This window comes from Cololabis saira, chromosome 7, assembly GCF_033807715.1.
Source record: "Cololabis saira isolate AMF1-May2022 chromosome 7, fColSai1.1, whole genome shotgun sequence".
Taxonomy (NCBI): Eukaryota; Metazoa; Chordata; class Actinopteri; order Beloniformes; family Belonidae; genus Cololabis; species Cololabis saira.
Genome location: NC_084593.1, coordinates 19,149,344 through 19,164,098, shown reverse-complemented (window position 1 = coordinate 19,164,098; position 14,755 = coordinate 19,149,344). Strand labels below are relative to the sequence as shown.

Genomic DNA, 14,755 nt, shown 5'->3' with positions numbered 1-14,755 from the left:
CATACTTTCACTAAAATGTAGAACTGGTACAGATATTTTTCGTGTATACGTGTCATCTAAGATAACTTGAAACTGTTCATGCAAGTATGCGGCATATTCTGATTATGCTGTTGCAATTTGATTTCATTTTATACTTTCAATGTTGCTCAGAATTAACTTCTATTCTCATGAAGCAACGATTAACTCTTCTATTCGTCTTTAAGGCCTGAAATCCAGTTTTTAAAACTGGGATATATTTCCCTCTTTACTTGGTGCAACAGGTCTTATGATGTCCTTTTCTTAACTTAGATTTCATTCTGACACTTTCTTACGGATGAAAGATTTCCGTGAACTACATGAACTGATTACATGGCAGAATGTCTTCAGTCTGGAGCTTCTTCATTTCTGCTGCACAAAGCGCCAGAGCAGAAGGTCGTTCCCGCCCACGGAAATAACCTTTTCCAGCGAGTCTCAGTGTCGGGAAAGGAGACTTCTTCAGAATGAAACACGCAACCTCTGTTCCTTTATCTGTTCTTTAAAAAATATATAGTTTTCTTCTAGTAAACAAAACAAGTACCACAATTTATTTTCCTCTTGGAGTGAATAAAAGCCCTGTATAATCAAGTTCAAACTATTTGTTGTTGTTTTTCTTCTTTTCCTGTCTCTACCTCTTTTAGAGACCTCAGTAAATTCTGAGCGGGTACCTTTTCTTTCATTTCCATCCCATGCCATCAACACACAACCAGTGTGCCTCAACATAAATCTTGCCTTCATCAACACATCTCTGTTAGTTCAACTTGTTGACACATTTTAGTATTCTTTGTGAACTAATACATTTTATTTGACTTTTTTTAAAGCATATTAAGGAAGGTATTGATATTTTTGGTTCAAATATCGTTTTATTGATTGATATAAATACTAAGATGTGATGTTGCAAAGGTAAACTCGTTAGTTAACTACCAAGAGCCCTCAGCCTCACCAACCTGAGCTTGATAAGGTCACTCTCATGTCTCGTGTTGCTACAGCAACAAGATACGTCCATCCATCAGTCCACAAACCCCACTTCTCCCCATTCAGGGTCACGGGGGGTCTGCAGGAGCCTATCCGAGGAGCCTTCAGGCAAAACGCGGAGTACACCCTGGACAGGATAAGTCGTGAATGCGTGTGGGAATTATTTGGCATTTTATGCACGAAATTCACTAAATGTATCTGTGTAATCCTCTGCACTGCCCACTGCCCAGCTGTGAAATTGTTAGCTCTCTAACAATTGTTAGAGAGCTTCTAAATTCACCGCTCACAAAGGATTTCACTTTCGCTCGTGCTGCTAGGTGTATTTTTTTTAATTTTTTTTAACTTTGTCTGCATATATATTAATGGTTAATACCATGTTGGTAAAAACCTGAGGCATACTGTATATATATATGCATTTTTAATATATAATATATATCATATATATTTTAATATATCATATATATTTATTTTATTAATATATATATATATATATATATATATATTTATTATTTTTTAATGTGAAGGGGAGGGAGGGGTGGGGGGGTGAGGGGTGACATCCGCTGCTAGTCTAAAACGAGAAAAAAACAGGGAAACGCACAACGAGCACACAAGCCTTGGAGATCTGTAAGAGAAAAAACAAACAGACATGAGAACAGGCAGAGACAAAAGCAGCAACCATTTCAGGTCTCTAAGACTGAATCAAAGCTAGGCTACCGCGACTATCTGACCCCCAGAACTGCGGAGTGAGTATGTAGGTGAGTGAGCAGGTGTGTATGTCTGTGTAGCTGTGTGTGTCTGTGTAGCTGTGTGTGTAACAGTCAAAACGATGCTCTACCTGAACTGTAACTATAGTGGAGGAGGGAGGGCGCAACCCCGCCACCCGAGAGAGCAGAAGTCGACAAGGGAGAAACCGAACCCAGGCCACCAGCCGCCCACGGAGGGCCAAAAGAGGGCGGGAGGAAACCCCCCGCCAGCAAGGCCCGCCCGCCCCCTCCCAGCGGCGACAGAGGGGAGCCCCGGGCGGGGCCCCCATGACCATTGATATTGATATTTTTAGTTCAATTAGCGTTATATTGATTGATATAAATACTAAGATGTGATATTGCAAAGGTAAACTCGTTAGTTAACTACCAAGAGCCCTCTGCCTCACCAACCTGAGCTTGATAAGGTCACTCTCATGTCTCGTGTTGCTACAGCAACAAGATACGTCCATCCATCAGTCCATGAAACCCACTTCTTCCCATTCAGGGTCACGGGGGGTCTGCAGGAGCCTATCCCAGCTGTACTTCAGGCAAAAAGCGGAGTACACCCTGGACAGGATAAGTCGTGAATGCGTGTTGGAATTATTTTGAATTTTATGCATGAAATTTACTAAATGTATCTGTGTAATCCTCTGCACAGCCCACTGCCCAGCTGTGAAATTGTTAGCTCTCTAACAATTGTTAGAGAGCTTCTACATTCACCGCTCACGTAGGATTTCACTCTTGCTCGTGCTGCTAGGTGCTAGGTTTCATTGAGTCAGTTATTAGATGGTGAAGAACCAAGTGAGTGCTGAGAATAACAATAATCAGGTTCAGCTGTATTTAAACAGGTTTCATTTATCCATGTCACATTGTGATGAAGGGTTCATCACAATTAAAGGCCTCATAGGTGTATGAACGGCCATCCAAGTAGAAATGTACTTTACTATTAAATATGGCAGCATAATTTTTTTTAAATTATTATTATTATTGTTTATTCCACATTTTAACTTGATATCCATCGCAGATTTTTTTTTTCTCCAAAAAGAATAGATGGCTGAAATTTCAGCAAACGTGACTGTTGTGTTATTTATCAGCTACAACCCTGGTCCGTTTTAGTTTCCATGCCTGGGGTACATGCCTGGGGTACATGTACGAGGAAGGAAGGAAGTAACTGCAAGGATGCTCTGCACTCCGAGACCATGGACTGTATAAGGAGTGGACAAACCCACGGGTGGCAAAAAGATGTCATCTGGGAGTCAGGACCATCTGAAACAACTGCTGCCAGAGTCAAAACAAGGACTGGGGTGAAGTCTAACTATGGACACCAAACGGTGTTTGAATCAGGGTGTAAAAATGTTTATATTGCTCCAAAGTTGGACATTTTTCATTTCTTAAAAGGAGCTTGAGGCTCCTTTTAAGAAATGAGACTCTCTAGCGCCACCCTTCACCACGACGGCCGTTGGAGGTACTGCAGCCAACAGTGAAGCCGGCACGGGAGAACGGGGAGAACGCACATGCAGCGTCATGTGACGTCACATCCGCAGCCAAGCGCGGGAAATTCGGGACCGAATTGCAGCACATTTTGCAGCACACAGCCTGTTCAAGGCAAAGGAGAGATACACTAGAGGGCTCATTCTTTTGGGTTTGGAACGCTTCATCTGACATTATTACTAGAAAACTTAAAATGTATACAGATTTTTTTCATAAATCTTGCCACAATCCGGCCTCAAGCTCCTTTAAGTATAAATGCCAACTAATGAGTAAAAAAAAATTTTAATTAAAAAAAGTGCAGTTGTGAGCCAGAAGCACCATGCTAAGTCCAGAGAAACGCTGGGGTTTTAATTGAGCAGAAAGAGGATAGAGAATATTTTTTCAAGAGAACAACTAGAAATCTACAAATCTTGTGCTCCCTGCCCTGCAGGCGCAGAGCGGGAACGGTATGCACCGATGAATTACTATAATGACGAGAACACGCCTACACCACAAATATAAAGCCTCTCCAGTAAGTGGTACGAAAGATAAAGGGGCAGTGTATCAGATGAATGAAGCAGGAAGCAGGAAGGCGTTCCCTTGCTTAGCAAAGATTTGCGATGAAAATTAAACATAACCGTAAATAAACGTGAATCCTTATACTTTAACACGACCCACCCCCACCTGTGGATGGACACATGATTCTGTGGCCAAAACTGTGAGGCCTCATCAGGTTACATTAGCTATATAAATACATGTTAAATACATACATGAATTTAAATTTGATATAGGCTACCTGCCTCAGACTGGCACCCAACAGGGCTGTACTCCACCTTTTGCCAGGTGATAATTCATACAGTAGCTCAAATTATTTCACATGCTTTCAGTGCATATTTTCTCCACATTGCATTGCATGCACATCATTAGATTTTGTTAAACTTTGATTTAACAGGCTTCCCATGATGACAGTTTTTTTTGTTTAGCAGGAAAACACAAAATAGGCTACAGAAGAAGAGGAAAATCACCGTCTGGGTGTTTCTGTCCCATGTTGTTTTTTTTATTTGTCACTGGAAATGTTTTGGACTCAGTGAAAAACTCTTTATTTGCTCACACTGACATGCTGTGTTCACATTTGTCTATCTACATGCAAAGCTGTTGCACAAGCCTCAAAATGTTTTTTCAGTAATATAATGCAAATATGTTCTGAATCCCATAAACCTTTCTCTGTGTTGATAGTTGCAGCGTGAGAGTTTGTTAGTGTTGAGCTGATGACACTTAAAGGGTCTTGTGTGCCCGGACATACCAGAAAAAAGAAGGGGAATTTTCTTGAGTTGACCCTCCAGATATTCACACTGATAGAGCTGCATGAATATGTTTGATTTTTAATGCAGCGTATATAAAGAGTCAGCCGGCCTTACTTTTAGCATATGTTGAAAAAGAATAAATAGGAGAAGATATAAAAACAATAATGAATCCAGACTGATGTACTGATGCTGCAGAGTTGAACAAAATGCACTTTTTAATTTATTCGGACTAACAAGCATGAGCTTGAAACCACACCAACCCCACCCCTTCCCTTTTTTAGTTGGTGTTGCACTGCACTAAAAGACCTTTTTTTTAATTTATTTGTACAAACCTCAAACATATTACTTGGACTTTGGAGAAACTTTGGAGAAAAAAAAATGCAGATTTCTTAAGCACGTTCATCTTTATTTTTTGGTGGTGGAACTTTTGTCTCATGCAGCCCTGCAGCAGCAACGTCAGGGACAGCGTGTTCAAACTCCTCTGAGCTCTCAGCACCCTTTGCAGGCTGGCTCCCTCATTGGCTGAGCACCGGCCGTGATGTCACCACTGCCTGCTATAAGGGCTCTGACAAATAGCCTGTGAGACACATCAGAGGAAACACTGCTCAACTGAAGGACTGCAAGGCGCACTGAGACCAACACAAACACAAAGTGGAGTGGGCATGTGATCCTTTAAATTTGCGGGAACTAACTGTGCACAGATAGTTTGACATTTTTATGGGAGGCAGGAAACAGTGACCTGTTGAGGTTTGTACTTTTGTTTTTTTTTCTTCTTTGAACAGCATGTTTTTGAAGCTTGCTGAAGCCCCAAAGGTTGTAGTGACTTTATCTTAGTGGCTTTGATCCTGTTTTATTTATTTTTTTTGTGGTTTTTCTTTTTTGCATTTGTTTAAAGTTTTTTGTTTCATTTTTTTCTGCTCTTGAAGATTAATTTTGCATCTAAACTTGGATATTCACCCCTGTGTTTGTGTGTGTGTGTGTGTGTGTGTGTGTGCGCGTGCGTGTGTGTGTGCGTTTGTTTTCCACATATCATCCCCTCAGATGGAAAGTACGACCCCTTCAGTCAACTTGAGCACGTCACTGGGAGCAAACACGACCAACGCGTCGTCATCGTCAGCCGATGAGGAGCGTAACATGATCCTTCTGGGCATGGTCATGTCTTTACTCGTTTTGTGCATCGTCTTTGGCAACATTCTGGTGATAACAGCCATCACCCGCTTTCAGCGACTCCAAAATGTCACCAACTGTTTCATCATATCCCTGGCATGTGCAGACCTTGTCATGGGCCTCATTGTGGTTCCCTTCGGCGCCTGTTACATTATCTTTAATACGTGGCACTTTGGCAGTTTCTGGTGTGAGTTCTGGACTGCGACCGATGTCCTCTGCGTGACCGCCAGCATCGAGACCCTGTGTGTCATTGCTATAGACCGTTACTTGGCCATTACTTCACCGTTCCGCTACCAGTCCATGTTGACTAAGTGCAAAGCTCGAATTGTCGTCGTGCTGGTGTGGGTGATTGCCGCCTTGACATCTTACCTGCCCATCCACATGAAATGGTGGATATCGAACACTACAGAAGCCAAGACATGCATGGATGACAGCTACTGCTGTGAGTTCCACACCAACATGGGCTACGGCATCACCTCCTCCATCATCTCCTTCTACATCCCTTTGCTCATTATGGTTTTTGTCTATAGCCGTGTTTTCCAGGAGGCCAGGAAGCAGCTGAAAAAGATTGACCAAAGCGTTGGACGCTTTCATAACAGCGACAACGACTTGAAATCTATGGAGGCCAACAATGGGCGCGCCCAAAAAAAGGCCAAGTTTTGCCTGCGGGAACACAAAGCCCTAAAGACTCTGGGCATCATCATGGGGATCTTCACCTTATGCTGGCTGCCCTTCTTTCTCCTCAACGTTGTGGTGGCCATCTGGAACGTTGAGGACAAACTCGCATTCAGGATACTTAACTGGATAGGTTACTCAAACTCTGCTTTCAATCCGCTCATTTACTGCCGGAGTCCTGAGTTCAGGTACGCCTTCAAGGAAATCCTGTGCTTGAACGGGGACCGCCTCAGCAACCCGGGACCAATGAATGGATACATCTACAGCAGGAACAGCTGGCAGAGCGAACAGCAAGGGAGGAGTAAGGGCAGCTCGGAGGACAGTGACACCAATGAAGGGTGTCTGGCGAAAGGAACCGCGCTCTGCGGCGTCATGGACAAAGCGGTTGACCCAAACGGAAACTGCAACAAAACCATATCGACTGTAACAACCGTCCTCTGAAGCCGGAGCTCTGACAATTCAGTCAGCAGGGACATCCAGAGGCGGTAACACTGCTGTCAAAAACTTTTTCCCCAAATTGACTGATGCAGGTGAGGCCAGCGGCGGCGACTGGCAGAGTTACTGCTTTAAAGAAACCGCAGTGATAATGTTGAGGTATGGAAAGTTCAGTTTTTCAGACACAATGAATGAATACTTTAGTCAGATCTCTTTCTTTCCTTTTTTTTCCATTGATCATTACAGCTCATGACATCTACCTCATCACAGATTTTTTTCTATCGTTAAGCTTCAATGACTTTCACACTTTCTCCACTGGAGTTGAACTCTGGAGCTAAACTTGGGCAGTGTCTCAGATATTTATTTACTCTATGAAATGCTCTGTGGATCGTTGCCTGTTATCGGTCTTTAGCTGAATCATTTGGACATTATTTTATTCCCCTACTTCTCTTGAAACAAAACCACAGTTTTCATCATCATTATTAATATTATTATTATTATTATTATAATAAGTAGTGGTAGTAGTAGTAGTAGTAGTAGTAGTAGTAGTAGTATTAATTCTAATGTCAAAGTAAACACAGTAAGAAGTTGTCAGTCAGACCTGAACACTTCACTTGTAATGTAAAAACAATGAACTTATTTACATCCGAAGATGGTAAATAGGAGGGTTTCACCTCTGTGGTGCTACGTGTTCTAAAATACATTCCAAGACCGCTAATATTATAATCTACCGTCACCTGGATTAAAATTCTTTTTTTTGATTGTGAGAGTTTTAAATACAGTATGGGCAACAGTTGAGGCAGAAACCTGTCTCACTCCTCTGTTGCCTGCTCTGGTGTCTCACAGGCTGTTGTCAGCAGAAATAAGACAGTCGACACTAATCTAGATCTCACTGCTGAGCTTAAAAAAAACGAAAAGAAAGAAAGAAAAAAAATGCCTGTGGCCATCTGTGTCGAAAGCATGATAAAACTTGAAAGTTTATATCTGTCATATCAGCAAGGCTGCATTTTAAATCACCAAGATGATGACATTATAGATAATGTGGTATATTAAGCTTCAGTACTTGCAGGTTTTATAAATCCCAATTACCTTTTTTTTTACACTATTGTGCAAGTAAAATGCCGTATCTTCTGTCAACTGGTTCAGATATGTAAAAAGCAAACCACCACTTGCTTCATTTTATAGCTTATTACATAAGTGTTAGAAAAACGACTTGTCCTTTCTGTCCTTTCTGGACAACAGTAACAGTCGTCCTCTTGGCATCACACGCCTTGTTTATTATTTCTCTTCTGATTGCCGTTTCAAAATGCTCAGTGTTTACTGCATGCAAAGAAGCTACTTCCTCAGAGTGTGCGGGTACAAATAACACATAATAATAAACAGGGCGTCAACAAGTGATAGAGTTCCAGGGCTAAGACATGTTGACGAGACTAGGAGCTACTAAACAGGAGACCAAAGCTTTTTACTTTTTTTTTTTTCCCAGTGGACTCGGGTGTCCTCGGAAACGTGCCTCAGCTCCAATTGTTTCAGTCAGTTTTGGTCAGTCTCCTTTAAACGCTTCTTGATGTGCAGTCTCCAGGAAACGCCTCAATCCAGCTGAGCCCAGTCCCAATAAACATGAATAAACACATTATCTCTGCTGTTTAGCTGGAAAATCAGATAACCCCCCCACAAAAAAAAACAAAAACAAAAACAAAAAAACATCATTGAAACAGATTAGCAGATGAACAGGTTTAGAGTTTCCAATTTGCAGGTTGTGATGAGACCTTGACTTTGGGAGACTTGAACAGCACAAGAAAAAAAAGAGCACTTTCTAAAGCATGCACGACTTTAATTAAATAACTTCACACCTTTTGCAAAATCATGAGTTTAAAGAGAGGTTACAGAGTTTAAATGTAGCCCCTTTCCCCCAGTCACTTTGGCAGTCTCTCGTCTGATCTGATCAAAGTGACAGCACGCTAAATGTAGCTCCTGAAGGCAGAAGGAGGGGGACCAGGGATTCTCCGCCAGTCTAAATCTGTGTTAGTGACTTGTATTTTAGTGCATGCAGCATTGCCTCTGTATGGAGCTGGATTTGCTGACGCTCTCAAAATGTGAACTTTGTTCCTTCAGAGGAAATCTCGGTGTACTGTATCGCAAGATTTGGCCAGTGATTTTATCGCAGGCCGTAGACATAGACGTAAACACGGTGTCATCGTACGTCAGTGTTTGCCATGTGAAAAACAAGCTTTCCGGTGTGTTGATCTTTTTCTGTTTTTCGTCTTTGCAGATTTACAGCAAAGTAAATGCAGGGGTTGAATGTCGTATGAAATGTTGTTCAGCTTTTTTTGCCTTATTTTTCTTTCTTTTTTTTTTTACATTTTCACTGTACAGCATGCTGAAAGCACAAATCTGATACAGTACTTAGACCAAGTTTTTGATATGTTGTATTTATTCACTCACAAACAGACTGTGTCGTTTAAGACGTGTAATTTTGAAGGCGCCGTATAAGTGGCTGCATGTCCACTTTATATTTGTGATGTTGTGTTAGTGGACTGCTGTGCCGTTTCTTTGTGAGGCGGTGTGAGAGGTTATGAACCACACACCTTCACTGCTCCCTCCTGGCAGTGGCCTATCCTTGCACCTCAGCTGTCCTCCACTTATAAATGATTACTGTTTCATCAATACCCTTTTATATTAAGGGATATAATTCATGCCTTCACATCCTCAATGCTCTAGGACGCAACACTGCTATATGCAATGAATATTGAGCGATGAGCTGACAGTACAACATTCCCGGCACAGCTGATGTTTTATATCAGGCTTACGATGCACGTTCACTTCGGCCACCAGCGTCTGGTCCAATTACTACCCACTTCACCCACCGCTGTACTTACACTATCTCAGCCAATGCAAAAGGGTCTTTTAAAGAAGATTACCTGTTACAGTACAGACAAATCGATGAGGTTATATATTACAGTTTGGCATTAACGTATTCCACATACTTCAGCGTAACAGAATACGGTGTAGGTCAGAGACTGACATGTTAATGTGCACCACGTTTGGCTGGACTCACGCCAAACCTATCCTCCCTGATTCGGTCTTGTTTCAAATAAATACAACCCTCTTGTCTCATTTGATTTAGCCGAACCAACCTAAAGCAGCACTGTGTAGCACTTTTATGAAAAATTTGTTGAGATTTTAAGCGCACATTTGAGTTCATGAACTTTTTAAACAGTTTTGACTGTTCACTTGTGCCATAACAAACGTGGGGAAGATCTCCTTCCTGACTGCAATTCAAAACAAAGAGTCATGACAAAGGATCGCTGCAGCATCTCAGCACAGATTTCGCCCCCTATTTGCAGAAATGATCTTTTATGGAGTTTAACTATGAAATAAATGTGGCTGTTTGGTTCCAACAAAGAGCAAGCTTTTCATACGTGAACTTTTTTTTTTCCTTTGTGGTCCGAGTGAGGAGCTCATCACTCAAATGAATGTTTACTAAATGTTTGCAAGCTACTTTTGTACAAATCCTTGTGGCTCTTTGTTAAAGCCTCGAAAGCTGGTATAATTTGTGCTCCACTGTGGTATTTATTAGTAAAACAAGTGTGTGTGTGATGTGTCATGTTTTTATTGAAATAAATTATGTACATGTTGCATGTAACACCCTCTTTGATGCGTCTTTTATGATCTTTGAATGGCTGCGTGGTGAAAGGTACTGTAGATTCCTCCTCTCCAGCTCTCCGCATGCATCTGACATGGAAGCAGAGAGCAGCTAAATTAATTCAGGATGGGAAAACCATCAACATGTGATTAAATGGGATGATACAGGAAGACCTCAGGATACTTCGAAAATGTTTCCCCTCATATTTTAAAGGTCCATGTTTGCCCTGTGCACCAAGGTGTCACAGAGTATACAGAGGAATAGTTGTAGTCAGGTTAGTGAGGGTAGCAGCGCTAAAAAGATATTCAGCATAACCATAAAAATTAAATCCAGCTCAATGTTATTCACACAAAGAAGTTGTCTCTAGGCGCTTTCCACAGACCCAGAACATGACCCCGAGCAATTATTGCATAAACAATGGCAGGTAAAAGCTCCCATAGTGGGAGAAAAACTTTAAGACAAACAGTGGCAAGGAAAAACTCCACTTTAGGAGGGAAGAAACCTTGAGCAGGACCTGGATGATCCTGCTGGAAACCAGCTGGGCAAAGCAGGAAAAGTGAAAAGATGACCAGAAAAATGTCATATTCTGTGATTAGTTCAAGTGGAAAGTCTGGTTCATTTTTCCAAGCATGAAGTTGTGTAAATATTAAAATTATTAAACGTGAAAACTGAAAGGACTTTGACGAAAAAAAAATAATTTTTAAGCGTACAGACCGTATTTAGTTTTATAAATAAGACTACATATCTCATGGTGAATAGATACTTTCTCCGCATTTTTCTTTTGTACCACAGTTATATATTTATACTTGTTACAAAATAAATTGCTATAAGGATACTTCTAAGTTATTAACTGCATATGTTTACATATTGATCTGTCTTTTACAACTTCCTACGTTTCCCTGCTGCATGGGTGGTCAGGGATGCCACGTCAAAGTGGCTAACCTTTATGGCTGTACTAGTTATTTGATCTGAGCTCATAACAAATCTGAACGGTGTTATTAATTATCACGGCTGAGGCAGTGAAAAGCAGAGTTATGTCTTTTCCCCCTCGATAATAGCTTTTATTTCCTCTGTGGTTTGACAAAGCACACGCTATATATGTCACAGATTATATTTCTACTAGTTTCGACTAGTTTTGCAAAATTTTGAATTCAATGCTACATTTTTGTGTGTTAAAATGATGTTATGAACCAGTGCTTAAAAAGATCTGATTTTCATCTAAGTCGCAATAAAAAAAACAAATGCGAGAGAGCTCCGGACCCTGATGTCAGAATTCCCAGCGTGCACCACTCTAGGATGTAAATAACACCATTTTTGGCAGTAAAGCTGAAGCGGGCGCGAAGGATGTTTCTGTGCCTGTAAAAGGTACAAAACGATGCCCGATAGCTGTTTTGCACCGGGATGCCAGAATATTAGAAAAAGAGGAACAGATAGAGCTTTTTATCATAAAGATCCAGAAAGGCGAGATAAATGAATTTATGCCATAAAACAAGACAGCTGACAACTGAGCAGCTCTCACCCAATCCAGCTGTGCAGTTTTAGTGGCCTCCATGCACAACACCATCTTTACTGACCACTATCCCTGCCTTCATATGAGGGTCATTTAGTCTTTGTGAATGATTCACCTAAAAAATTAATAAAAAGAGAATACACCTGCATGATAAATATTTATCATCGATGATTGAAATTAAGGCATTTTCATTCACACAGTAAACACAGTCTAATTTATCTGTGAAAATCAATGGGAAGATTTGATTCTAATTAACATGCTGATTACGTTAGCTTGCACTGACTGTGTTGGTGTTGTGTCTTTATTTAGTGTCTTTGTTACTTAAATGAAAGTGCCACTTACCCTCCAGTAATGATAAAATAATCCTTTGCTGACAGACTCCAAAGCTGAATGTTGTTCACAAATCCAGGGCATAACATCCATTTATACCCCTCCAGGCTTTTAGACTTTTTAAGAGAATCCCTGGAGTAGAACAAAGGAAATTCGATCAGGTAGTTCAAGATGTCAGGATATTGGAGGTCTGGCTGCTCAGTTGCAGTTTCAATGTTTTTAAAAAGTTCTCCTGGAGCTTTGTCAGAGTCTGTAATATTGAGTCTTTCAAGTTTAGCAACATCGTTTTCTTAATCTTTGGGGTTTAAATGCGTATAAAAACTCTGACGCTCTGAGGTTCACGATTACACCATGACTTTTGACTTGAGTGGTTCTCTTTCCTGCCAAATTGGCGCTGTAAACAAAACAGGTCACGTGGGGGGGATTATCCTGAGCTATCAAAAACATACGCTCAAAGTCATTGCTGCCGAAGGCAGTTCGACCGACTATTCATTCATTTCACCTCTTTCTGTAGTACTAAGACTGTACAATGAATGTTTAATGGGTGTGTTATTAGCTTAAGCACATTGTGTTTGCCTATTACATTGATTTAGATTAAGTTTAGATCGTATTCTGTGGCAAATAAATGCAGAAAACGAATTAATTATAAGGGATTCGTGTCGTATTTCTTGTCGTGGTATGTTTTCTTTTCAATATATTTTTTTTTTCAGCTCATCCAGATGGTGCCCTATTTTCTTGTTCTCGTCACTATGTTGTCCTCTTCTACAGGTCCAGGTCCTCCTGACACACGTTCCATGATTACTTGTCTGCTCTAGCTTCTGTCAGAAACCACACCTCTGACTCATTCCTCCTGCTCAGCATGTGAGATCTACACCTCTATTTTTCCGGTGCCAGATTGTTTTAACTACTTCTTCTCTCATTTGTTGTGACCGTAACTTTTTTAAACAAATTTGACTCCTCTTTTCCTGATCAGATCTCTAATATTACAGAATCAGGAATTATAAGTTATTTGCAAAGTGGGATGCGGCAATGTTTTTAAAATCTATGCCCATTAAAATTACATACTTTTTTTTAATTTTTTTATTATACATACAGTTTTGTGGAAAACAAATCTAATTCTCATGACCCAAAATAGCTTTGGGCCTGATGTTGCATCCTGTTTCCAATGCAGTGATTGCGATGAGAATACTAATCTGCTTTACCCACATCTTTGCCCATCGGTCAATGTGATCGTAACTAGAGAAGGATTCTCATGAAGGGGGGTAAAGAAAATGTAAAAAAGAAGTAATTATTCGGAGTGACCTTAATATGTGCAAACTGTGCAAAATCTGTTTAGCACAGCTTTGTTAATATTTCCACCCTGCCTTTGAATCTTGATACCGTTGCATCTTTTGTGTGCTGTTATCGTTTAATCTGTGAAAAGTCTAGTCTTTCCCAGCAACGTGACACTGCAATTTCAGTTTAACTCACATCGAATGCACGGTGTCTTCTGGGGTTTAGACGGGCACTGAGGCCAATCCACTGGCATGTGTGCAGAAATAAGACTGTGAGATCAGTTTAGAGCTCTCTGGAGCTTGATAGACAATTTTCAGAAAGACAGAGGGTTAAAAAAAGAAAAAAGGAAAAGACATACTCAGCCTCCTAACTTTTCTCAATGTTTTGCTCAGCCCTTTGAATGGATGTATCATCAGGCTTCAGGGACCCAACATTAAAAAAGTGAGCTATAAAGAAAGTTGACTGAGTCATAGAAAAAAGATTTCAAGTGAAAATGCTCTGAAAAGTATAAAAGCACAGGACAAAATGGCTATATTATCACATATGTTCATTTGGGAATGACTTAATACATTTAGGGTTTTGAGCACGTAAAAGTAATGTCCCTGATAGATCAATATGTCCCATGGCAATATGGTGTCCAAGGCACCAGAGTGTCTGCAGCCCCGTCTCTCCCATGGGCCTTCAGAGTGTGTGCAAGTGTCCCCGTGTGCACAAACAAGTGCATCCCATATCAGTATTTCCCCTTCTGAGAAACTTGTTCCACCCAGCCCAAGATTAGAAAAGAAAATAGGACACCAAAACATATGTTTCATCTTAATTTTATGGCAAATTCTCAAAGTTGCATTAGTGTTGCTTTTATGTTGTTGTTTTTTTCTTTTCAAGACTTTACTACACTCTTTCTGTAGAATCTCTTATTTGAGTGCATCACTGGACTTTTAGCTCCTATCAGCCATGGAATTGGGAAAACTAAGTAAACCATAGGAATTGTTTGTTTTTGACATGTTTATTGACCAAAAATATAAATTCATGTAATATTCTGATGTGGAAGAAGTCGGCACACCTTTGCCCTTGGAACTCTGAAGACGTGGGAAACCTTTTTTTCCATGTGTTGCCTGTTTTAAATCATCCCAGAAGATTTCAATGGAATCAAAATCTGGGCATTGACTCAACCATACCATTAAGCTCCTTCTTTTCTTTAACTATCTTCTTAACT

The 14,755-nt window shown here is 40.6% G+C and overlaps 1 protein-coding gene across 1 annotated transcript; it reads left to right on the top strand.

Annotated features, from left to right (window-relative positions):
• The first annotated feature begins 5,108 nt into the window (after window positions 1-5,108).
• On the top strand, window positions 5,109-10,421 carry adrb2a (adrenoceptor beta 2, surface a). The gene is made up of 2 exons (XM_061724928.1): window positions 5,109-5,254; window positions 5,549-10,421. The coding sequence occupies exon 2, from the start codon at window positions 5,549-5,551 to the stop codon at window positions 6,788-6,790; it is 1,242 nt and encodes a 413-aa protein (XP_061580912.1). The 5' UTR covers window positions 5,109-5,254; the 3' UTR covers window positions 6,791-10,421.
• The last annotated feature ends 4,334 nt before the right edge of the window (window positions 10,422-14,755 follow it).